The sequence below is a fragment of the Melanerpes formicivorus genome, unplaced genomic scaffold (assembly GCF_026170545.1).
Source record: "Melanerpes formicivorus ecotype bairdi unplaced genomic scaffold, bMelFor1.0.p_v2 SCAF_80, whole genome shotgun sequence".
Classification (NCBI taxonomy): domain Eukaryota; kingdom Metazoa; phylum Chordata; class Aves; order Piciformes; family Picidae; genus Melanerpes; species Melanerpes formicivorus.
In genome coordinates, this window is record NW_027142432.1 from 1,807,810 (window position 1) to 1,833,496 (window position 25,687).

The window sequence follows — 25,687 nt, forward strand, 5'->3', positions numbered from 1 at the left end:
GCAATTTAATGTCCTGTATCTTATGTTGTCCCAAAACTGCAGATTCATCAGAAAGCTCAGGTCTGGCAGACAGCTTCAATTTTTGTCCATCAATTTCTATTGAAGCTACTCCAAAAGCCCATTTGTAACCTCTAGGGTCTTTGAAACGCCCTTCTCTCAGAAAATCAATTCCCAAAATACAAGGTGCGTCAGGTCCGGTCACAACTGTATGCTTCCTCCATTGTTTACCAGTTAAACTTATATTAACCTCTACCTTACTTAACTCTTGAGATCCACCAGTGACTCCCAGAATAGTTATAGACTCTGATCCCTGATAATTTGATGGTATTATGGTGCACTGAGCTCCTGTGTCAACCAAGGCCCTGTACTTCCGAAATTGTGAAGTGCCAGGCCACTGGATGTACACATCCCAATAGATTCTGTTATCTCTGTTATCCCTCTCCTCCCCCTGGCGGGAGGCAGGGCACCCCTAGTTATGGGGAACATGCGCACATGTGCATTGCACATATTGTGCAGGGTTATAACTTTGCATGTTATAACTGGAGCCACTGTTGGAGCCATAAGAGTCGTTCTGGGGAACTGTGGAAGTAACAGCTACCCTTCTGGTATTGCTACCTCGGGTTCTGCCACTTTGCAATTCCCTCAGTCTCCTGAAAAGATTGGAAGTTGGTTGGCCATCCCAGCGGTTCATGTTCTCACCAAACTGATCACGCAGAGTTATCCAAATAGTTCTACGTGATTGCCTTGGTGGTCTGTTTTGGAACGACCTGTTTTGGAATGTCCTGTTTTGGAATGACCTCCTTGGAGGACGTGTATTCCTTACAGATGAAACTTGTACCCACCTGGAGGAAGAATTGAAACTATCCCTTTGTGCCAATTGGGATATGGAATTTCTAAATTCATCTTTTAACTCTCTTATGCAATTCTGTATATCACCAGACATCGTTTTAATGGCTGAAACCAAAGAACCACGTGTCATGCTATCCTCCAATTGTCTCATTTGATCACTGAATTGGCCAACCGTAGGAGAAGCTCCACCATAACTTCTTGACACAATCCTACTTGCCAGAATGTTTGCATAATTGGAAGGAGCAAGTTTGATGATCTTTTTAGCAAGACCAATACCCACAGGAATGTCATCAGGATTCAGAGTTTCATGTTCACCATAGAGTAGCTCTCTAACAGCAAATTCTCTCAAGCGCTTAATTCCCTCATCTATGGTAGTCCAGGGTTTAGGATTCCATGGGAGATCATCTCGGGAAGGGTATCTCAGGGCAACTGCCATTAAAAGGCGTATCCACAGATTAACCTTACCGAGAGCTTCGCCTAGATGTCTATCTATTCCATTGTCCCTCGAGAGAGTTCCTAACTGAGCTGCTGACTTGTCTCCAACTGTTAGAGCTGTGGCACCTGTATCATAACACCTACTAAGCCAAGCTAGAACTGGCTCCTTATCTGCCCTGGTGAAATCTTTACGGACATTTCGCAATTCTTCCCGTGGTGACGAACAGTCTGTAATATCATCTTCCTCCTCGTCTCCCTGAATTCTTTGCCCGTAAAATCCTGCTGTCATTCTCCTAAGGATCTCTTTAAGCTGAGAACCACCTTTGCCAGCTGCCTTCCTAGCTTCATCTCTATCCTGCTTTGATCTCACTAGGTTAGCTAGATCTTTAAAACAAACCTTCTCTTCCTCCTGAGCAGGATCTTTTAGAGTAGAGGGCCCCTCACCAGGATCAGTCTCCTCCTCTTCTTCTCCATCTTTGCCCTTTCCAGCTCTAGTCTTTAAAGGAGCCACCTTAACTGGAGCTGTGTTTGAATTTACAGCCACCTTAATGGAAGCTGACAGGTCCTGAGATAAATCAGCTGCTGGGGCAGTGACTTCCGGTCCCACCGAGGGAGTGGGTGGAAGTGACGTTGCTCCATTAATGGCCGACGGAGAAGAAGAAGAAGGAGAAGGAGTGGGAGAAGGAGTAGGCGCCATGTTGATACCAGCCGATGCCCTTGGCTGCTTGCTAGAATCAGCAAAGTCATTTAGAGCTGCCTTACCAATTAACTTTTTAGCCTTCTTTTTGACTGACACGGGTTCTCCACAGTCCTCGTCACTAGATGACTCTGGGACTGATCGAGAGCCACGGCGTTTTCTTTTTGATCTAGTTTTAATAACAAAACACGCCCTGGACACCTTTTTCTCTCGCCACAAGGAATACAGAGAAAACACATTAGTTATCACCAGCAGCAGAATTATACACATCACATAAATCACCTTTGGATCCCAGGCATCACCTAAAGTTACTGTCTCCTCAGGCGGAATCTTAAAACCCTTTATCTCAATTGGGAGAGTGGTGGAGGTAACATTCCTGTATCTCACTGGCCATAATAAATTAATACATTTTCCATACCATAATTTGACTCTATACATAACCCACATATAAATTGTCCGCACCAAATATTTACCCAGGTAATCCAAAATCAAACCCAAACAATACCTGTAAACCAGAGCCCCAAAAATTGAAAAGAATAATCGCTCCACAAACCACAATACCTTCATGTTTGCTAATTCAGCTAGAAAACACTAAATCAATCAAATAATAAATTAAACTAATTATCTGCCCCACGTTGGGCGCCAATAAAAAAAATGTGGTGGGTTTGGAAGGATAAGGCTGAGAAGCCTCCTCCCTTCCCCCTTTGTAAAGTAAAAGGGAAAAAAAAATTGAAGGGAAAAGAAAAAAAACTCGCAAGCTGAATTAGCAAAGCAGTGGAGCTATATTTACAAAGCGATGTAGGGTTTGCAGGGAGATATTTACAAATTTACAATATCTACAATATATACAAAGATATACAACAGAGTAACACAGAAATGAGAGTGAACCCCTCTCGGCAGAGAGGGGGGTTCCCCACCTCCTCTTTCCCCTCTTTCCCCCCTTTCCCCAGATTAGGTTAGAAGAGAGAGAGAGAGCGAAAGAAAGAAGTTAAAAGCAGTTTTGTGTTAATTGGAAAGGAGTTAATACAGGCCTTATCAGTTTTTTTCTCAAGGCCGGAGCCTTGGCAGAAAGCCCAGCACAGGGACAGAGAGCAGCCGCACCGTAGAAAGGCGGAAGCAAGACTGAAGATAAGGTGCTGGAGAAACTCAGTATAGTCCCAGCTCATAAAGTGCTTCCTCCCACTCGTGCAATGAAATTAGTTTAGACTATTCCTTCCATTTACCAACTTCCGTCCACCATATTCCCTTTCCTAAGGGGGCAACGTCAACCGGCCACAGTCCACCCCTTCTAAACAATTTCATTGGCTGTTCATACTGTCCATCTAATCCAAAACGATATTTACAGTTCGTGAGTAAAGTTCATAGTCCATTCCGGCTATGCTCAGATGTAGATGATTCAAAAGTCCAAGAAAATCAGAAAATGAGAAAAATGGAAAACAGTTCATTTCTTCACTGACAAAGCGAAGAAAAGGGAAACAGGGATTCTCAGGGTCTCTTAGTTGACTCAGGGCTCTCAGGGATCTCAGGGTTCGTGCACCGTAGATTCCTCGTTGATTCTTCCTCTGGATGCGATGTAGCTGTACAACAGTTTGAAATTAACCTCTTTCAGCTAAAGTTAAATTTCTTTGTGGAATACACTGAATTTCACCATTCTCTTGCATTACCCAATAAGTGTGACCCGGACCTTCAGCTGAGACCACCCCTCGGATAGGCTTAGCCTCTCCTGAGGGTGAAAATACCCAAACAGTTTTACCTAACAGGTTCTTTTCTCTAACAACAGGAACTCTATCACCTTCTACTTTCCGTAGCAAATCTGAATGTGCAGGTCCAGCTCGGTTCACTGAACCTCTACTATTTACCAGCCAGGTTGCTTGTGCTAAATGTTTTTCCCAGTTTTTCAAAGATCCACCTCCCATGGCTTTGAGAGTGGTCTTCAACAAACCGTTGTAGCGTTCAATCTTCCCTGAAGCTGGTGCATAGTAGGGAATGTGGAATATCCACTCAATACCGTGCTCTTTTGCCCAGCTCTTTACAAGGTTGTTCTTGAAATGAGTTCCGTTGTCTGACTCAATCCTCTCTGGAGTTCCATGTCTCCACAGGATCTGTCTCTCCAGACCGAGAATGGTGTTGCGTGCAGTTGCATGTGGAACTGGATAAGTTTCCAACCATCCAGTGTTTGCCTCTACCATAGTAAGCACGTATTGCTTACCAGAACGAGAACGTGGTAGAGTGATGTAGTCAATCTGCCAAGCTTCACCATACTTGTACTTGGACCATCTGTCACCATACCACAAGGGCTTAAGTCGTTTTGCCTGCTTAATAGCAGCACAAATGTCACAGTCATGGATGACTTGCGTGATAGCATCCATGGAAATGTCTATGGATCTGTCACGAGCCCATTGGTATGTTGCATCTCTGCCTTGATGTCCTGACGAATCGTGAGCCCACCGAGCTAAGAATATCTCACCTCGGTGTTTCCAGTCGAGATCAAGATTAGAGTCCATGTCTACTTGAGAAACTCTTGCAGCTAGATCTGCCTGATGGTTGTGTTGCTGTTCCTCAGTAGCTTTGCTCTTAGGAATGTGAGCATCGATGTGTCTCACTTTCACTGGAATTCTCTCGATTCGATCAGCAATGTCCTGCCATAGGTTGGCTGCCCAAATGGGTTTTCCTTTTCTCTGCCAACCACTCTTCTTCCAGTTCTTTAGCCAACCCCATAGAGCATTGGCTACCATCCATGAGTCGGTGTAGAGATAAAGCTTTGGCCATCTCTCACGTTCAGCTACGTCGAGAGCTAGCTGGACAGCTTTTACCTCTGCGAACTGACTGGATTCTCCTTCTCCCTCTTTCGCCTCTGCAACTCGGCGTGTTGGACTCCACACTGCAGACTTCCACCTTCGCTTGTTTCCAACAAGACGACAGGAACCGTCTGTGAACAAAGCATATTTCTTTTCATCATCAGAAAGGTCATTGTAAGGAGGAGCTTCCTCAGCACGAGTTACTTTCTCCTCTGGAGGTTTAGCACAGTTGATACCTTCAGGCCAACTTGAGATCACCTCCACTAGACCAGGTCTTTCAAGATTTCCCATTCGAGCTCTCTGTGTTATCAGAGCCATCCACTTAGACCAGGTTGAGTCTGTGGCATGATGTGGTGTGGAGCCTTTGCCTTTGAACATCCAATTCAAAACTGGTAATCTGGGAGCTAAGAGAAGTTGTGATTCAGTTCCAATCACTTCAGAAGATGCTTTTACTCCTTCATAGGCAGCTAAAATTTCTTTCTCTGTTGGAGTATAGTTAGCCTCTGAACCTCTGTAACCTCGACTCCAGAAACCAAGAGGTCGTCCACGTGTCTCACCTGGAGCTTTTTGCCACAAGCACCAGGTTGGACCATTGTCACTTGCAGCCGTGTACAAAATGTTCTTAATGTCTGGACCATCTCGGACAGGTCCCAGACCCATTGCTTGAATCACCTCTTGTTTTATTTGGTCAAAGGCTGCTTGTTGTTCAGGTCCCCAGTGGAAATGGTTTCTCTTTCGAGTCACATCATACAGAGGTTTCACAATCTGACTGTATCCAGGAATGTGCAGTCTCCAAAATCCCACTATCCCCAAGAAACGTAGGGTCTCTTGCTTGTTTGTGGGATTTGCCATGGTAGAGACTCTATTTACCACATCCACTGGAATGTGTCGGCGTCCATCCTGCCACTTCACTCCCAGAAATTGAATCTCTGTGGTAGGTCCTTTCACCTTGTCTCTTTTGATGGCAAAACCTGCATCCAGAAGAATGTCAATGATTTTGTTACCTTTCTCGAAGACTTCCTCAGCAGTTTTACCCCAGACGATGATATCATCAATGAACTGGATGTGTTCTGGAGCACCTCCTTTCCCCAGAGCATCGTGGATCACTGCATGACAGATGCTTGAGCTGTGGATCCAGCCCATTGGCAGCCTGTTGAAAGTGTACTGGATTCCTCTCCAGGTGAAAGCAAACTGAGGCCTGCATTCCTCTGCTATGGGAATAGAGACAAATGCATTAGCAATGTCTATGGTAGCATACCATTTGGCCTCTTTGGATTCCAGCTCATACTGTAGCTCCATCATGTCTGGCACTGCTGCACTCATAGGTGGTGTTACTTCATTCAGGGCTCGGTAGTCTACCGTCAGACGCCAGTCTCCATTCTGCTTCCGCACAGGCCACACTGGACTGTTGAAAGGTGAATGAGTTTTGCTGACGACTTTCTGACTCTCCAACTGACGAATCAGATTCTGAATGGGCAACAAAGAGTCACGGTTGGTTCTGTATTGTCTGTGATGCACAGTCTGAGAAGCAACCGGCAATTTAATGTCCTGTATCTTATGTTGTCCCACAACTGCAGATTCATCAGAAAGTTCAGGTCTAGCAGACAGCTTCAATTTTTGTCCATCAATTTCTATTGAAGCTACTCCAAAAGCCCATTTGTAAACTTTAGGGTCTTTGAAACGCCCTTCTCTCAGAAAATCAATTCCCAAAATACAAGGTGCGTCAGGTCCGGTCACAACTGTATGCTTCCTCCATTGTTTACCAGTTAAACTTATATTAACCTCTACCTTACTTAACTCTTGAGATCCACCAGTGACTCCCAGAATAGTTATAGACTCTGATCCCTGATAATTTGATGGTATTATGGTGCACTGAGCTCCTGTGTCAACCAAGGCCCTGTACTTCCGAAATTGTGAAGTGCCAGGCCACTGGATGTACACATCCCAATAGATTCTGTTATCTCTGTTATCCCTCTCCTCCCCCTGGCGGGAGGCAGGGCACCCCTAGTTATGGGGAACATGCGCACATGTGCATTGCACATATTGTGCAGGGTTATAACTTTGCATGTTATAACTGGAGCCACTGTTGGAGCCATAAGAGTCGTTCTGGGGAACTGTGGAAGTAACAGCTACCCTTCTGGTATTGCTACCTCGGGTTCTGCCACTTTGCAATTCCCTCTGTCTCCTGAAAAGATTGGAAGTTGGTTGGCCATCCCAGCGGTTCATGTTCTCACCAAACTGATCACGCAGAGTTATCCAAATAGTTCTACGTGATTGCCTTGGTGGTCTGTTTTGGAACGACCTGTTTTGGAATGTCCTGTTTTGGAATGACCTCCTTGGAGGACGTGTATTCCTTACAGATGAAACTTGTACCCACCTGGAGGAAGAATTGAAATTATCCCTTTGTGCCAATTGGTATATGGAATCTTTCAGATCCTTCATGCAATTCTCAATTTTTCCAGACAGAGTTTCAATGGCTGAAACCAAAGAACCACGTGTCATGCTATCCTCCAATTGTCTCATTTGATCACTGAATTGGCCAACCGTGGGAGAAGCTCCACCATAACTTCTTGACACAATTCTGCTTGCCAGAATGTTTGCATAATTAGAAGGAGCAAGCTTGATGATCTTTTTAGCAAGACCAATACCCACAGGAACGTCATCAGGATTCAGAGTTTCATGTTCACCATAGAGTAGCTCTCTAACAGCAAATTCTCTCAAGCGCTTAATTCCCTCATCTATGGTAGTCCAGGGTTTAGGATTCCAGGGAAGATCATCTCGGGAAGGGTATCTCAGGGCAACCGCTATTAAAAGGCGTATCCACAGATTAACCTTACCGAGAGCTTCGCCTAGATGTCTATCTATTCCATTGTCCCTTGAGAGAGTTCCTAACTGAGCTGCTGACTTGTCTCCAACTGTTAGAGCTGAAGCACCTGTATCATAACACCTACTGAGCCAAGCTAGAACTGGCTCCTTATCTGCCCTGGTGAAATCTTTACGGACATTTCGCAATTCCTCCCGTGGTGACGAGCAGTCCGTAATATCATCTTCATCTTCATCTCCCTGAATTCTTTGCCCGTAAAATCCTGCTGTCATTCTCCTAAGGATCTCTTTAAGCTGAGAACCACCTTTGCCAGCTGCCTTCCTAGCTTCATCTCTATCCTGCTTTGATCTCACTAGGTTAGCTAGATCTTTAAAACAAACCTTCTCTTCCTCCTGAGCAGGATCTTTTAGAGTAGAGGGCCCCTCACCAGGATCAGTCTCCTCCTCTTCTTCTCCATCTTTGCCCTTTCCAGCTCTAGTCTTTAAAGGAGCCACCTTAACTGGAGCTGTGTTTGAATTTACAGCCACCTTAATGGAAGCTGACAGGTCCTGAGATAAATCAGCTGCTGGGGCAGTGACTTCCGGTCCCACCGAGGGAGTGGGTGGAAGAGACGTTGCTCCGTTAATGGCCGATGGAGAAGAAGAAGAAGGAGAAGGAGTGGGAGAAGGAGTAGGTGCCATGTTGATACCAGCCGATGCCCTTGGCTGCTTGCTAGAATCAGCAAAGTCATTTAGAGCTGCTTTACCAATTAACTTTTTAGCCTTCTTTTTGACTGACACGGGTTCTCCACAGTCCTCGTCACTAGATGACTCTGGGACTGATCGAGAGCCACGGCGTTTTCTTTTTGATCTAGTTTTAATAACAAAACAAGCTCTGGACACCTTTCTCTCTCGTTGCAAAGGAATCAGGAGATACACGATAATTATCACCAGCAGCAGAATTATAGACATGAAATAAATCACCTTTGGATCCCAGGCATCACCTAAAGTTACTCTCTCCTCAGGCGGAATCTTAAAACTCTTTATCTCAATTGGGAGAGTGGTGGAGGTAACATTCCTGTATCTCACTGGCCATAATAAATTAATACATTTTCCATACCATAGTTTAACTCTATACATAACCCACATATAAATTGCCCGCACCAAATATTTACCCAGGTAATCCAAAATCAAACCCAAACAATATCTGTAAACCAGAGCCCCAAAAATTGAAAAGAATAATCGCTCCACAAACCACAATACCTTCATGTTTGCTAATTCAGCTAGAAAACACTAAATCAATCAAGTAATAAATTAAACTAATTATCCGCCCCACGTTGGGCGCCAATAAAAAAATGTCGTGGGATGGAAGGGGTAAGGCCAAGAAGCCTCCTCCCTTCCCCCTTTGTAAAGTAAAAGGGAAAAAAAAAATTGAAGGGAAAGGAAAAAAAAACTCGCAAGCTGAATTAGCAAAGCAGTGGAGCTATATTTACAAAGCAACGTAGGATTTGCAGGGGGAATATTTACAAATTTACAATATCTACAATATATACAAAGATATACAACAGAGTAACACAGAAATGAGAGTAAAACCCTCGGCAGAGAGGGGGTTCCCCACCTCCTCTTTCCCCTCTTTCCCCCCTTTCCCCAGATTAGGTTAGAAGAGAGAGAGAGCGAAAGAAAGAAGTTAAAAGCAGTTTTGTGTTAATTGGAAAAGAGTTAATATACAGGCCTGGTATCTTGTTTTCAAGGCCGGGGCCTTGGCAGAAAGCCCAGCACAGAGTTAGCTGCAGAGCTGCTGCACCATGCAAAGGCGGAAGCAAGACTGAAAGAAAAGTCCAAGAAATGTCCAGTTCACTCCCAGTTCCGAAGGTGCTTCCTCCCACTTCACCCAATGAAATTAGTTTAGACTATTCCTTCCGTTTACCAACTTCCATCCACCATATTCCCTTTATTAAGGGGGCAACGTCAACCGGCCACACACTCCCTCAGTGGGACCGGAAGTCACTGCCCCAGCAGCTGATTTATCTCAGGTCCTGTCAGCTTCCATTAAGGTGGCTGTAAATTCAAACACAGCTCCAGTTAAGGTGGCTCCTTTAAAGACTAGAGCTGGAAAGGGCAAAGATGGAGAAGAAGAGGAGGAGACTGATCCTGGTGAGGGGCCCTCTACTCTAAAAGATCCTGCTCAGGAGGAAGAGAAGGTTTGTTTTAAAGATCTAGCTAACCTAGTGAGATCAAAGCAGGATAGAGATGAAGCTAGGAAAGCAGCTGGCAAAGGTGGTTCTCAGCTTAAAGAGATCCTTAGGAGAATGACAGCAGGATTATATGGGCAAAGAATTCAGGGAGACGAGGAGGAAGATGATATTACGGACTGCTCGTCACCACGGGAGGAATTGCGAAATGTCCGTAAAGATTTCACCAGGGCAGATAAGGAGCCAGTTCTAGCTTGGCTTAGTAGATGTTATGATACAGGTGCTTCAGCTCTAACAGTTGGAGACAAGTCAGCAGCTCAGTTAGGAACTCTCTCAAGGGACAATGGAATAGATAGACATCTAGGCGAAGCTCTCGGTAAGGTTAATCTGTGGATACGCCTTTTAATGGCGGTTGCCCTGAGATACCCTTCCCGAGATGATCTCCCATGGAATCCTAAACCCTGGACTACCATAGATGAGGGAATAAAGCGCTTGAGAGAATTTGCTGCTAGAGAGCTACTCTATGGTGAACATGAAACTCTGAATCCTGATGACATTCCTGTGGGTATTGGTCTTGCTAAAAAGATCATCAAACTTGCTCCTTCTAATTATGCAAACATTCTGGCAAGCAGAATTGTGTCAAGAAGTTATGGTGGAGCTTCTCCCACGGTTGGCCAATTCAGTGATCAAATGAGACAATTGGAGGATAGCATGACACGTGGTTCTTTTGTTTCGGCCATTAAAACGATGTCTGGTGATATACAGAATTGCATAAGAGAGTTAAAAGATGAATTTAGAAATTCCATATCCCAATTGGCACAAAGGGATAATTTCAATTCTTCCTCCAGGTGGGTACAAGTCTCATCTGTGAGGAATACACGTCCTCCAAGGAGGTCATTCCAAAACAGGTCATTCCAAAATAGGTCATTCCAAAACAGACCACCAAGACAATCACGTAGAACTATTTGGATAACTCTGCGTGATCAGTTTGGTGAGAACATGAACCGCTGGGATGGCCAACCAACTGCTAATCTTTTCAGGAGACTGAGGGAATTGCAAAGTGGCAGAACCCGAGGTAGCAATACCAGAAGGGTAGCTGTTACTTCCACAGTTCCCCAGAACGACTCTTATGGCTCCAACAGTGGCTCCAGTTATAACATGCAAAGTTATAACCCTGCAAACTATGTGCAATGCACATGTGCACATGTTCCCCATAACTAGGGGTGCCCTGCCTCCCGCCAGGGGGAGGAGAGGGATAACAGAGATAATAGAATCTATTGGGATGTGTACATCCAGTGGCCTGGCACTTCACAATTTCAGAAGTACAGGGCCTTGGTTGACACAGGAGCTCAGTGCACCATAATACCATCAAATTATCAGGGATCAGAGTCTATAACTATTCTGGGAGTCACTGGTGGATCTCAAGAGTTAAGTAAGGTAGAGGTTAATATAAGTTTAACTGGTAAACAATGGAGGAAGCATACAGTTGTGACCTGACCTGATGCACCTTGTATTTTGGGAATTGATTTTCTGAGAGAAGGGCGTTTCAAAGACCCTAGAGGTTACAAATGGGCTTTTGGAGTAGCTTCTATAGAAATTGATGGACAAAAATTGAAGCTGTCTGCCAGACCTGAACTTTCTGATGAATCTGCAGTTGTGGGACAACATAAGATACAGGACATTAAATTGCCGGTTGCTTCTCAGACTGTGCATCACAGACAATACAGAACCAACCGTGACTCTTTGTTGCCCATTCAGAATCTGATTCGTCAGTTGGAGAGTCAGAAAGTCGTCAGCAAAACTCATTCACCTTTCAACAGTCCAGTGTGGCCTGTGCGGAAGCAGAATGGAGACTGGCGTCTGAAGGTAGACTACCGAGCCCTGAATGAAGTGACACCACCTATGAGTGCAGCAGTACCAGACATGATGGAGCTACAGTATGAGCTGGAATCCAAAGAGGCCAAATGGTATGCTACCATAGACATTGCTAATGCATTTTTCTCTATTCCCATAGCAGAGGAATGCAGGCCTCAGTTTGCTTTCACCTGGAGAGGAATCCAGTACACTTTCAACAGGCTGCCAATGGGCTGGATCCACAGCTCAAGCATCTGTCATGCAGTGATCCACGATGCTCTGGAGAAAGGTGGTGCTCCAGAACACATCCAGTTCATCGATGATATCATCGTCTGGGGTAAAACTGCTGAGGAAGTCTTCGAGAAAGGTAACAAAATCATTGACATTCTTCTGAATGCAGGTTTTGCCATCAAGCGAGACAAGGTGAAAGGGCCTACCACAGAGATTCAGTTTCTGGGAGTGCGGTGGCAGGATGGACGCCGACACATTCCAGTGGATGTGGTAAATAGAGTCTCTACCATGGCAAGTCCCACAAACAAGCAAGAGACCCTACGTTTCTTGGGGATAGTGGGATTTTGGAGACTACACATTCCTGGATACAGTCAGATTGTGAAACCTCTGTATGATGTAACTCGAAAGAGAAACCATTTCCACTGGGGACCTGAACAACAAGCAGCCTTTGACCAGATAAAGCAAGAGGTAATTCAAGCAATGGGTCTGGGACCTGTCCGAGATGGTCCAGACATTAAGAACATTTTGTACACGGCTGCAAGTGACAATGGTCCAACCTGGTGCTTGTGGCAAAAAGCTCCAGGTGAGACACGTGGACGACCTCTTGGTTTCTGGAGTCGAGGTTACAGAGGTTCAGAGGCTAATTATACTCCAACAGAGAAAGAGATTCTAGCTGCCTATGAAGGAGTAAAAGCATCTTCTGAAGTGATTGGAACTGAATCACAGCTTCTTCTAGCTCCCAGATTACCAGTTTTGAATTGGATGTTCAAAGGCAAAGGTTCCACACCACATCATGCCACAGACTCAACCTGGTCTAAGTGGATGGCTCTGATAACACAGAGAGCTCGAATGGGAAATCTTGAAAGACCTGGTCTAGTGGAGGTGATCTCAAGTTGGCCTGAAGGCATCAACTGTGCCAAACCTCCAGAGGAGAAAGTAACTCGTGCTGAGGAAGCTCCTCCTTACAATGACCTTTCTGATGATGAAAAGAAATATGCTTTGTTCACAGACGGTTCCTGTCGTCTTGTTGGAAACAAGCGAAGGTGGAAGTCTGCAGTGTGGAGTCCAACACGCCGAGTTGCAGAGGCAAAAGAGGGAGAAGGAGAATCCAGTCAGTTCGCAGAGGTAAAAGCTGTCCAGCTAGCTCTCGACGTGGCTGAACGTGAGAGATGGCCAAAGCTTTATCTCTACACCGACTCATGGATGGTAGCCAATGCTCTATGGGGTTGGCTAAAGAACTGGAAGAAGAGTGGTTGGCAGAGAAAAGGAAAACCCATTTGGGCAGCCAACCTGTGGCAGGACATTGCTGATCGAATCGAGAGAATTCCAGTGAAAGTGAGACACATCGATGCTCACATTCCTAAGAGCAAAGCTACTGAGGAACAACAACACAACCATCAGGCAGATCTAGCTGCAAGAGTTTCTCAAGTAGACATGGACTCTAATCTTGATCTCGACTGGAAACACCGAGGTGAGATATTCTTAGCTCGGTGGGCTCACGATTCGTCAGGACATCAAGGCAGAGATGCAACATACCAATGGGCTCGTGACAGATCCATAGACATTTCCATGGATGCTATCACGCAAGTCATCCATGACTGTGACATTTGTGCTGCTATTAAGCAGGCAAAACGACTTAAGCCCTTGTGGTATGGTGACAGATGGTCCAAGTACAAGTATGGTGAAGCTTGGCAGATTGACTACATCACTCTACCACGTTCTCGTTCTGGTAAGCAATACGTGCTTACTATGGTAGAGGCAAACACTGGATGGTTGGAAACTTATCCAGTTCCACATGCAACTGCACGCAACACCATTCTCGGTCTGGAGAGACAGATCCTGTGGAGACACGGAACTCCAGAGAGGATTGAGTCAGACAACGGAACTCATTTCAAGAACAACCTTGTAAAGAGCTGGGCAAAAGAGCACGGTATTGAGTGGATATTCCACATTCCCTACTATGCACCAGCTTCAGGGAAGATTGAACGCTACAATGGTTTGTTGAAGACCACTCTCAAAGCCATGGGGGGTGGATCTTTGAAAAACTGGGAAAAACATTTAGCACAAGCAACCTGGCTGGTAAATAGTAGAGGTTCAGTGAACCGAGCTGGACCTGCACATTCAGATTTGCTACGGAAAGTAGAAGGTGATAGAGTTCCTGTTGTTAGAGAAAAGAATCTGTTAGGTAAAACTGTTTGGGTATTTTCACCCTCAGGAGAGGCTAAACCTGTCCGAGGGGTGGTTTCAGCTGAAGGTCCGGGTCACACTTATTGGGTAATGCAAGAGAATGGTGAAATTCAGTGTATTCCACAAAGAAATTTAACTTTAGCTGAAAGAGGTTAATTTCAAACTGTTGTATAGCTACATCGCGTCCAAAGGAAGAACCAACGAGGAATCTACGGTGCACGAACCCTGAGATCCCTGAGAGCTCTGAGTCAACTAAGAGACCCTGAGAATCCCTGTTTCCCTTTTCTTCGCTTTGTCAGTGAAGAAATGAACTGTTTTCCATTTTTCTCATTTTCTGATTTTCTTGGACTTTTGAATCATCTACATCTGAGCATAGCCGGAATGGACTATGAACTTTAATCACGAACTGTAAATATCGTTTTGGATTGGATGGACAGTATGAACAGCCAATGAAATTGTTTAGAAGGGGTGGACTGTGGCCGGTTGACGTTGCCCCCTTAAGAAAGGGAACATGGTGGACGGAAGTTGGTAAATGGAAGGAATAGTCTAAACTAATTTCATTGGACGAGTGGGAGGAAGCACCTTCTGAAGTGGGAGTGAAGTGGACATTTCCAGCACTTCTCAGTCAGTCTTGCTTCCGTCTTTGCTTCGTGCAGCAGCTTTGCCTGTGCTGGGCTTTCTGCCAAGGCCTCGGCCTTGAAAACCAGATAACAGGCCTGTATACTAACTCCCTTCCAATTAACACGAACTGCTTCTAACTTTTTTTTCCTCTCTTTCCTTTCTCTTTCTATCCCATTCTGGGGAAAGGGGGGGAGAGAGAGGGGTGAGCGGAGGTGGGGAACCCCTCTGCCGAGGGGTTTACTCTCATTTCTGTGTTACTCTGTTGTATATCTTTGTATATATTGTAGATATTGTAAATTTGTAAATAATCCCCTGCATTCCCTACGTTGCTTTGTAAATATAGCTCCACTGCTTTGCTAATTCAGCTTGTGAGGGTTTTTTTTTTTTCCTTTCCCTTCAATTTTTTTTTCCCTTTTACTTTGCAAGGGGGAAGGGAGGAGGCTTCTTGGCCTTACCCCTTCCATCCCACGACACCAGCCCAGCTGCAGTGGTGGCAGTGGCTGTGCTGACTCAGCACTGTCATTACTCTCCTCAGCACTGGCTGGTGCTGAGAAGGGCAGGGGCACATTTGCTTCTGAGGAAAGAAGGTGTAAAAGAGGAGATTGCAGTTCAGTCTGCTGGAAAAGGCTCCCCCAGGGGGGTCACGTTTGGCCTGGCAATGCCGGGGTCAGTGTATTGCTGTGTCCCCTGGGGCACGCTGGTCACCAGCATGGGGGTGAATATGCCAGGTGAGGGAGGAGCTGCGGATGAAGCCCTTGCTGCAGCCTGTGCAGGTGACGGGCTGACACCGGTGTGGGTGCAGCGGTGCTGGCTGAGGGTGGCCATCTGGGTGGAGCTCTTGCTTCAGCAAGCTCAGAGGTGCAGCTGCTTCTGGCTGTGGATGCAGCAGTACCAGATGATGTTAGAGCTGAGGGTGAAGCTCTTGCCATAGTCATCACAGAGGGCTGGGCACTGGGCTGGGGGCAGTGGGGCTTCACCATCTCCATGCTCGGTGGGAAGATTTTTCCCCCACTCAGGGCACTGATGTGGCTGCTTGGGTGGCACAGAGGGGCTGATATGGGTTTGCCCTCTTCCTTCTCTTCATCTTCCTCCTTCTCTTTATTCTTCTCCTATTCCATATCATCCTCCACTTCTCCTACATCATCCCCTTTGTCCTCCTCACAATTATTTTCGTCCTTCTCCTCTTAATTCTCATATACTTCATCCTTGCTGTCCTTATCACCCTGTGCTCTTGGGCAAATTCTTGGGGACCAAGTGACTGAAAAGTAAGGACACTGTGTGCAACATATTGTACTGAACAGATGGTTCCAGAGGGCTTGGATTGCTGAGGGAACATTCCCAGGCTTGGCTTTGCTTTGCTTCCAAAAATCAACAATTTTTCTGTGGCTGTGTGCAGGCAGTTCTCTAAGGAGAGCAGGGGGCAGCTGGTGCCATGGAGCTGTGAGCTCCAGCTGCAGAGAGCAGTGGAGAAGTCTGATGCAAGGAGCAGGGATGTAAGGCCCAGGTGGGCAGGGACAGCAATGGGGAGGTTGGGGAGGGTGAGGAGCAAAGTTGTCCATTCAATGTCAGCCCTCAAAGGACAGCTTCTCCTCCCAGTCCAGACCCCCTGAGCAGACAGCCTGCATCATTCTGGCTTGGTGGATGCTGCTGTCACCTCTGTCCTCATCTGAGAAAAAGAATCAAATAGTTTACCAACAAAATCTGAGCTTTGTGAGGTGCACTTGGAAATCTGGAAGGAAACAACAAAGACACAAAGAGCTCCTTAGGACACTTGGGGATCATTCCATGAACCTCAGGTACAGAGAGAAGAGTGAAGAAACTGTGCAAGAAGCAAAACACAAAGTACCTTGAAGCATTGATTGGCCCCACTGAGGCTTGTTACTGCCAAAGCCTCCCCAGGGACTCGTTAGAGCAGCTCAGGAGAGGCTGTGATTGCAGCAGACAAAGGCAAAGTGCAGGAGAGCAAACTCTGGCTCTGGTTTCTGCAGCACAAAGGCCAAGGCCTGAGCACAGCCCCTGGGCAGGCAGATCCTGTCCCACATGTGTGGGTCAAGGCTCTTCAGGTGCAGTGGGGGTGGGGTGTGGGTTTCATAGCAGCATAGCATGGCCTAGGTTGGAAGGGACCTCAGAGCTCCTCTGCTCCAACCTCCCTGCCATAGGCAGGGATGCCTCTCCAGTAGACTCAGCTGCTCAAGGCTTCATCCAGCCTGGCCTTCAATGCCCTCAGGAGAGGGCATCCTACCTGGACAGCCTATTCCAGAGTCCCACAACCCTCATACTGAAGAACTTTCTTCCTAAGACCCAGTCTAAACCTCCTTTTCCTCACCTTCAAACCTTTCCCTCCTCTCCTGTCACCAGACACCCTCATGAAAAATTCCTCTCCAGCCTTCCTTTAGGATCCCTGCAGGGTTTGTGATGCTGAGTGGAGGACAAGGGCCTGACAGTCCCCAGCCTTCCTGGGGCTGTGGAAAGAGGCAGTGAGGCCCTCCCAGTGCCTTGGGACAACATCTCCTCACAGGCCTTGGGGACAGAGAATTGCCAGAGTCAAGAGGGCACAGCCTTGGCTTCTCTTCATCACTCCCACCACTGCCATTGCCCTTTGCCAGCTCTCCCACAGCTTTGTCCTGCACTGTCTCACAGCTGCTTCTCCTGCCCTGCAGGCTGCAGACCCTCATCTCACTTCCCCACCTTGGCCTTTCCATGCCTTCACTGACACCTGCCCACACTCACACTCTGCTCCTTGGGACACAAAGAGAAGGGCTGATCCCAGACTCCTTCTGGAGATCTTCTCAGGCCACAGCACTACCCTTTGAGAGAGGTTTCTTGCTCCTCATGGCCAGTCTGCACCTGCCAGCCTGCACCACCTGGCAGTGTTCCTCTCTCCTGCTCTTTCCTACCTCACCAGGAGCTCCCAAGGCTGCTGGCCTTGCAGTTTCTTGCATAGACAGCACCAAGCCCTGTGCCTGCTGCTGTCCCATCAGGTACTCAGGCAGCAGAGACACAGCAACCAAACCATCAGCCCCTTCCTGCAGTCAGCCCAGGCCCTTTGGCAGAGGGCATCTCCCAGATCACTGTGCCCATCTGCCAGCCATGGACCCAGGGCTGCCCTATCAGCTCCTGCAGACACAACTGACCTCCCAGTCCCTTTCCCAGCTGTGTTCCTGCTGTTGGCCAATCCTTTCATGAGGCAGAAGTGACCTCCCCTCCCCCTTCCCAGTCATTGGCTTCCTACTGAATGGTGAGTTCCTGAGACACAACTGAGCACAGGATTGCACACTCAGCCCTCAGCCTCCTTGTGGCCAGAGCCTGAGCAGATCCAAGTTTCACCAGATCCATCTGGGAGATTTCCTACCAAGGCTTTGAGTGGAGAAGCTGCTGGCTCTGTCCTGCTGCATGTGTGGAGGAGCCTCCTGCACATCCTCTTGTCCAATCATCCTGCTCAGGGCAGGGTTAAGCAGATGAGTTCCCTCAAGGCCTCTACCTAGTTTGGCTTCATCTCCAGAGGAGCTGCAGATGCCCTGGGTCAGATGGTGCAGGAAGTTCATGGAGACATTCCCCAGTGCTGGCCCAAGGGCTTGCCCTGAGTGATGCCACTGGCGTCTGCCAGGAGGACTCTCCACTGGTGACATTTGGGCTTCATCCACCACCCAGCCACCACCTCATCCATTCCTGCAATCCAGCTCTCAGCACTCTGGCTCTAAGGAGGCCATGGGGGACCATGGCAAAGCCCTGGCTAAGCTCCAGGCACAAAACCTCCCCTTCTTGCCCCTACCCATATGGGTTCAGCAATACCTCTCTTGTTCTGCAAGGGCCTGCAAATGGCTGCAGAGGTGTTTGAGCCTTCACCTTCCCAGGGACTGTGCTGAGGGTGACCAGCCTGCAATGTTCCCCACCCTCCTTTTTGGTGTTCCTGGAGAGGCCTTTTCCAAGGAGCCCAGAACCTCTGGGATGGCTCTGTGCACATCTCAGGGCACAGTCCAGCAAGGGTGATGTGAGCAGACAGCAGCCTGCCGGAGACATCTGAGATGAATCTCCCTGGGCCAGTAGGGTTTGTTCTGGAGTGACACACAGCAATGTCCCAGCTCTGTCAGGTGTCCACATCTGAGCTGGCCTCACAGACCCCTAATGGAGTGTGGGACGTTCAGAGACAGAGTCTTTCGCCATCACTCACACAGGCCCTGCCCTCTAGCGGTCAGAGAGTCTCCCTGGCCTCCTGCTGCCCCTGCCAGAGGTTGGGAGGCTCCTCAGAGCTTCAGTGCCTTGGCACCTCCAGCAATAGCTGATGGTGTTTGCTCACTCAGGTTCACCTCATCTCATCTGCTGACATCTCATCTGCACAATGCAAACAGGCACTGCTGACCTCTTGAGGCCATGTCCTCCTATGGAGGGACCAAGAGTCTATCCAAGCTGAGTGTGAGGCTGCTGCTGGAAACAGTGGTTGTGAAGGCTAGTGTAGGATGACTGCCCTGGGACAGCTTTCCCAGGGTGTCCAGTGAACACAGCCACAGTCCAGACCCTTCTCTGCTGATCCTTCAGGTCACTTGCAGGAGGCCTGGCTGTGTGAGGACACTGCTGTGTGCCCCAGCCCTGCACACTCACACACTTTAGCTGTTCCCTGTTTGCATCTGGTGGGCATGCTCTTGAGGGAAACTTTGGAAGAAGGCCTAAGCCTTCGGACACTGCCCTAAGCAGATCACCTCTCTGTGTGGAACTGCTCTTGTGGAGGCCATCTGAGCCAAAGAATTTCCCATGGTCTGTGTCTGCCTGTGGCCATGTAACTGCCACGCAGCAGGATGGTGCCCAAGCTGCCAGAGCACTCAGGCCTTGCCCCAACACAGGGGCTCAGCAGGAGAGTGTGGAGGTGGAAACAGAACAGCCCAGGAAAAACAAGTGTGGGCAGGACCCTATCAGAGCAGTCCTGGCTTTGGAGCACAGGGCAGGAACAGTGCTCTGGATTCCCCTGGGGTTCACAGGGCATGGAGTGGAAGCAGCGACTCCTCTTCTCTCCCACAGCAGCAGGGTCACACAGCCATGCAGTTAAATGCTGCTCCTGCTCTGTGCAGCTCCTCAGTCTGCTGCTTCAGGCTGAGGCAGATGTTTGCACTGCTGGACTCGGCTATGTCCCTTCCCTGGCAACTGGGCAGATCTCACCCTCGGGGGTCCAGTCCTCTTGAAGGCAAGTCGGGTACTTGGTCTCTTTGTTGTCCTATGACCACCATATCTCCATCTGCAAAGACCTTGGAGAGTGCCCAGAGATCTCCCAAGATATGCTTGGGAGGCCTCAGGCACATGACCAGTAGAGAGAGGCTGAAGGCCATGGGCTCAATGGTGTGAAGAGTGAGGACAGGAGCAGAGTAGCCTGAGAGTGCTTGGGGAGTGGTTTGAGACATGGAGAAGCTTTTCTGCACAGGGACAAAGTGCAAGAGAAAGAAACAAAGCCACAAAGTGCAGCTGGGGAGGTCCAGAGTGGAGATGAGGAGAAAGAAATGTCACTGCAAGACATCCCCCAGCAGCAGCCTGGAGCACTCCAAGGCTTGGAGTTCCAAGGAACACCCAGGGAGGATGGAGAGAGAGCAGCAAAGGAAGGTGCCAGCAAGGTGGGGCAGCTGGCTGGGTGACTACAGCCTGCAGGGAAAGAGGCTCAGCTGATGCAGCAGCAGAGGACAGCCTGAGGGGCAGATGGCAGAGGGCTGTGCAAGAGCTGAAAGGCTCCTGGCAGAGCCAAGCTCTTCATGCCTTTGGTTCTGGCTGTGGTCTGTGCCACTGATGCCTCTGAGGAGACAACTCCTCCTTCCAGCCCTGGGGCCTCATTGCCTCCTTGTCCATACTGAGGAGCCTGGGAGGGGTTGTGCCATAGTCCTGCTCTTAGCATTGGTCCTCTCCACATCTGACTGCTCCAGGAATCCCCCTGAGGGGTGAGTGAGGGACAGGATCTGCCTGTCCAGGAGCCAGGGGTCAGGGCTTGACCCTTTGGATTAAGGAAACACCTCCAGGTTTGCTCAGCATCAGAGACATCTTCCTCTGCTTGTCCTGACCTCTCAGCACTGCCTCCACTTCTCTGCTCCAACCACAGCCTGGAGACACTTTCCCAGCAGTGTCCTCACTGGGACCCATCAACAAGAGAAGAAACTTCAGAGTTTGAAAGTGACTTAAACTTCTGGAGAGGTTTCATCATCTCCCTCTCAGTCTCTGATGTTTACAAGGCACCAAAGCCACCAGAGGGTCATTAAAATGCCCTTGGGTTGGTCCTCTGCTGCTCAGCTGGGCTGAGCTCTGTGGCTGGAGGGAGCTGCTGGCAAGTAGGCAGCAATGAAAAGTGTCAGCTGTGCCCAGGAACAGCTCCTCTGCACTGCACAGCAGGGCTGAGGGCACTGCCAGTGGATCTCAGGAAGATGAAGAAGGCAGAAAGAGCTTCGAGGTGTCCAGGAGGGTGACTGAGAGCTGACAGGAGGAGAAGTCACTGCAGTCACTGACACGGTGAGTCTGTGGGGGCAGGGCAGTGCAGGTGCAGCTCCTGGAGGCATCTCCTAAAGCTGGCACAGCCACAGCTGGTGGGGGCTGGAAGGAAATCTTCCTGTGCAGAGGCTCTTTTCAGGCTTTTCTGAAGAGCTGTGGAGCCCTGGGGTGCAGGCAGGGGTGGTGAGGGCTGTCCTTCAGAGCAGGGTCCCTGCAGCCCAGGGGCTGTGTGCTGGGGCAGGGACTCTGCTGCCTGCCAGGCTCAGGTCTCAGCCTGCCCAGAGAGCTCCACACAGTGCTGTGGGGAGAAGCTGTGAGTGGCAGGAGACAGCCCTGGCATAGCAGGGCAGGGCAGGGCAGGGCAGGGCAGGGCAGGGTCCTTCTGCTGTGGGGAGGGAGCTGTGCTGGCCAGAGCTGCTCACAGTCCTGGCTACCCCCGGGCATTTCTGAGGAGGCTTTCCAGAAGAGCATCAAGGCAGCATTTTGCTGGAAGGGAAGGAGTCTTGGCTTTGAATGTTGATCCCCTTGGTGTGCTGGGAGGGCAGTGTGAGTCTAGAGTTTGTTTCTCCACTCTGGAGAAGACTCTCATTAGCCTTTGATCTGCTCCTGAGCCCCTGCACACCCAGAGCTGCCCCTGGGCTGTGTTCTGCTGCTGGGAGGGGTCTGCAGGGCAGAGCTGAGCACACAGCAGGTGGGATGAGCTCTGTCAGCAGGGACAGGGAGGAGAGCTGGGCACAGAGAAGCAGCTCCTGGCAGGGACAAGTGCCAGCAGCAGGGACTTGGACAGTGGGGGAAGTGGGATCTGCTGTCAGAGATGCCCTGGCAAGGGGGATCAGGCACCTCTGTGCCATTCTCTGCACTGCAGACACATTTCCCAATGCAACCTTTTGCTCTCTTCTTCTCCCCAGCAGAGGCAGTGCCCTCAAAGCTATGGGCTCCAGGTCAGGAGTCACAGCCTTGGCAGCTGGCATTCATCTGAAGGCTCCTGGAGTGTGCACACAGAAGGAGGATAAAAGCTCTTCAGTTCCATCCTGTGAGCTGCAGAGAGCTGAGCTGGGGAAGGAGAAGGCTTCACCCCCAGCCCCTCTGCCTTTCTCTCTTCCCTTCACTGTCTCTGCAGCACTGCAGAGCTGTTCCCTGTTTGTCCACCTCTCTATGGGACTCTCATTCCCTGGCATTGGGCTGTTGGTCACTTTCTGTTCTGACACCAGAGGAATCTCCATGGCAATTCTGGGTCCCTGCCGCATTTGAAGCTGTGATGAACCATCCCTGGTTGGTAGTGATGGGGAATGAGCTGATCCATTCCTCATGCAGCTCAGGGACAGGGCTTGCAATGAGGGTGAGATAAATGTGCCCTAACTTGTCACTGTCTTTCCTTCCTTGGACAGGTCTCTGGGGCCAGAGGCAGCAGATGGCCAACAGCAGCAGATGGCCAACAGCAGCAGATGGCCAACAGCAGCTCCATCACCCACTTCCTCCTCCTGCCATTCCCAGGCACAAGGCAGCTGCAGCTCCTGCACTTCTGCCTCTTCCTGGCCATCTACCTGGCTGCCCTGCTGGGCAATGGCCTCATCATCACCACCATAGCCTGGGACCACCACCTCCACACCCCCATGTACTTCTTCCTCCTCAACCTTGCCCTCCTTGACCTGGGTGCCATCTCCACCACTGTTCCCAAATCCATGGCAAATTCCCTGAGGGACACCAGGGACATCTCCTATGAAGGATGTATTGCTCAGGCCTTTCTCATTCTCTTTTTCATTTCAGCAGAGTTTTCTCTCCTCACCACCATGTCCTACGATCGCTACATTGCCATCTGCAGACCCCTGCACTATGAGACCCTCCTGGGCAGCAGAGTTTGTCTCCACATGGCAGCAGCTGCCTGGGGTACTTGTTTCTTCTACGCTCTGCTGCACACAGCCAATACATTTTCCCTGCCCCTCTGCCAGGGCAATACTGTGGAGCAGTTCTTCTGTGAAGTGCCCGAGATCCTCAAACTCTCCTGCTCCACATCCTACCTCAGAGAACTTTGGCTTCTTGTGGCCAGTGGCTGTTTTGTGTTTGTTTGTTTTGTGTTCATTGTGGTGTCCTATGTGCAGATCTTCAGGGCAGTGCTGAGGATCCCCTCTCAGCAGGGACGCCACAAAGCCTTTGCCACCTGCCTTCCTCACCTGACTGTGGTCTCACTGTTTGTCAGCACTGGTATCTTTTCTTACCTGAAGACCCCTTCCATCTCCTCTACATCCTGCAACCTGGTTTTGTCAGTTCTATACTCAGTGTTGCCTCCAGCAGTGAACCCTCTCATCTACAGCCTGAGGAACCAGGAGCTCAAGGCTGCCCTGAGCAAACTGATCCCTGGATGCTCTCAGAAGCAATAAACTCTTTGTCTTCTCCTGCAGAGCAGTTCTGATGTCACTCAGTGCAGGCCCAGCCTGGCTTCTATATCTTTTGGTGGTAGGGGTGGATTTTTCCTCTTTGTCATCACCTTTCTAATTCACTGTCTGCTTTGCTTTTCTCTTTGAGAATTCATGTAACAGGACCTCTGCTCCTTCTTTGGTTAAACAAAATAAAGGACCTTTCCCAGAGCTTTAGGGACAATTCCTGCATGCAGAGTTGGCAGAGAAAAGAGTCCCAGCACTGCCTCACTGCCAGGGAGCACCAGCACTCCCTGGACCCCTGGTCCTCTCCTAATAGAGGCTGGCACCTTCCTTTGCCAATTTGATCTCCTGAACACCTTCTTGTCAAACTTGCTCCTCACCCCAGTACAAACTGATCCTGATTCGCTCCCATATCAGCTCCACCTGTCCCAGCACAAATTTCATACTCTGACCCTCCCAGTCCAAAATGGCCACATCACAGTACAAACTGGATACCCTGATCCCATCCCTCTAGAAACTGAGCCTCACCTCACCTGGGTCCCTTTAAGCCTTCCACATACAAACTTGTCCTTGTCCCAGTATAAACTAATTTTCCTGATCCCATCCCAGTACAGTCTGAGACTCATCCCAGAACAAATTGGAAGCCCTGCATAGGTTCCAGTATCAAATGAATCTCTCCAACTGCAAAGTCAGTAACATGACCACCTTCCCAGTACAGACTGTGCCCCTTCCCAGTAAAAACTACATACCCTGAACTCTTCCCAGCATAGCTGTGGCCTCCTTCCAGAATAAACTGGATTGTCTTGCCCTCTCCCACTACAGTGTGGGTCCCATCCCAGTACAAAAGGCATTCCCTGGCTTCCCCCAGGACTGATTGCATCCATTCCAGTACAGTTTGGACACCTAATGCCCTCCCAGTACAGTGTGGGCCCTGTCCCAGTCTAAACCAGCTCCCTTTTACCCCTCCAAGTACACCTGAGGCCTTGTCCCACTATAAACTGGATGCCCTTATCTCCTCCCAGTATAAACTGGGCAAGGCTTATTCTAAACTTAATCCCTTGGTTCCCTTCCAGTACAGACGCTGATCTAGCACAGCTGGGATCCCCTGGCCCCATTGCAGTACATTCTGGCCCTTAACCCATTACAAATTTGATCTTTTTAACCCTGTGGTGGTGAGAGAAGGTTCAGTTCTCCCTCCCCCACAAAGACAGAAACCACAGCTGACTCAGTCGGAGAAGCAAGATGAATTAAATCTGTATTTACAAGCAGGATGAAATGCAGGTTATATATACACACTATGCAGTATTTACAATATATACAGAAATACACAGCAAAGAAAGTAATACAGAACAAAACTCCCTCCTCTGGACAGAGAAGGGTTCCCCCCCTGTATCCCCTCTCTCCCCCTACCTCCCTTTTTTCCCAAGAGGGTTAGAGAGAGAGAAAAGGTAATTATTAAGGAGGAAATTCTTGTTAGGCTCAAAAGCACATGCAAGGATTAGTTTTCTTATCTCAAGGTTAACAGGTCCTGCCACTGCTGCTCAGAAGCAGACAGGCTGAAGAGACAGAACAGATTGGAACTGATGGAGAGACTCAAGCAGAACTGAAACTTAAAGTTGCATTCTACCAATCTACCAATGAAATTAATTTAGAATATCTGAATGTTTTCAAAATATTCAGACAGAGGGTTCCAGCACTGTCCCTTTCTTAAAAGCACAGCCTAAAATGGTTGCACCCACCCAGCTCTCCCCCTGCCATTTCCATCCCTTCCCTGAGCTGTCTCAGCTCTCCCTGCCATTTCCTGACACCTCTGGATGGCCTCATGCATAGCAGCTCTGCCCTCGGAGGGACATTTCTTTGGCCTCATCTCCACTCTGAACCTTTCAAGCTGTCGGTGACTGTAGTGGGTTGAGAGAGAAGGCCTAGCTTTCTCTCCCCCACAAAGAGGAAAAAAAACACAGCTAACTCAGCCAGAGAAGCGGAAGGAATGCTATATTTTACAGGCAATGTGGAAAGGCAGGTTAAATATACACAATATATACAGTATTTACAATATATACACAGAAATATACAGCAAGGAAAAAAAAAAAGAATACAGGAACGAAATTCCCTCCTCCGGACAGAGAAGGGTTCCCCCCCTGTACTCCACTCTCTCCCCCTCCCTCCCTTTTTTCCCAAAAAGGGTTA

The 25,687-nt window shown here is 48.7% G+C and overlaps 2 protein-coding genes across 2 annotated transcripts in view; one reads left to right on the top strand and one right to left on the bottom strand.

The window, feature by feature from the left end:
- The window catches only part of LOC137454317 (zinc finger protein 850-like), a 291,247-nt gene that overhangs the window by 254,979 nt on the left and 10,581 nt on the right, over positions 1–25,687 (bottom strand). The gene's annotated exons all lie outside the window — the stretch shown is intronic.
- On the top strand, positions 22,568–23,473 carry LOC137454408 (olfactory receptor 14J1-like; the record flags this gene model as incomplete). The annotated part of the gene is made up of 1 exon (XM_068164450.1): positions 22,568–23,473. A coding segment is annotated over exon 1 (906 nt), but the record flags the coding sequence as incomplete, so codon positions are not given.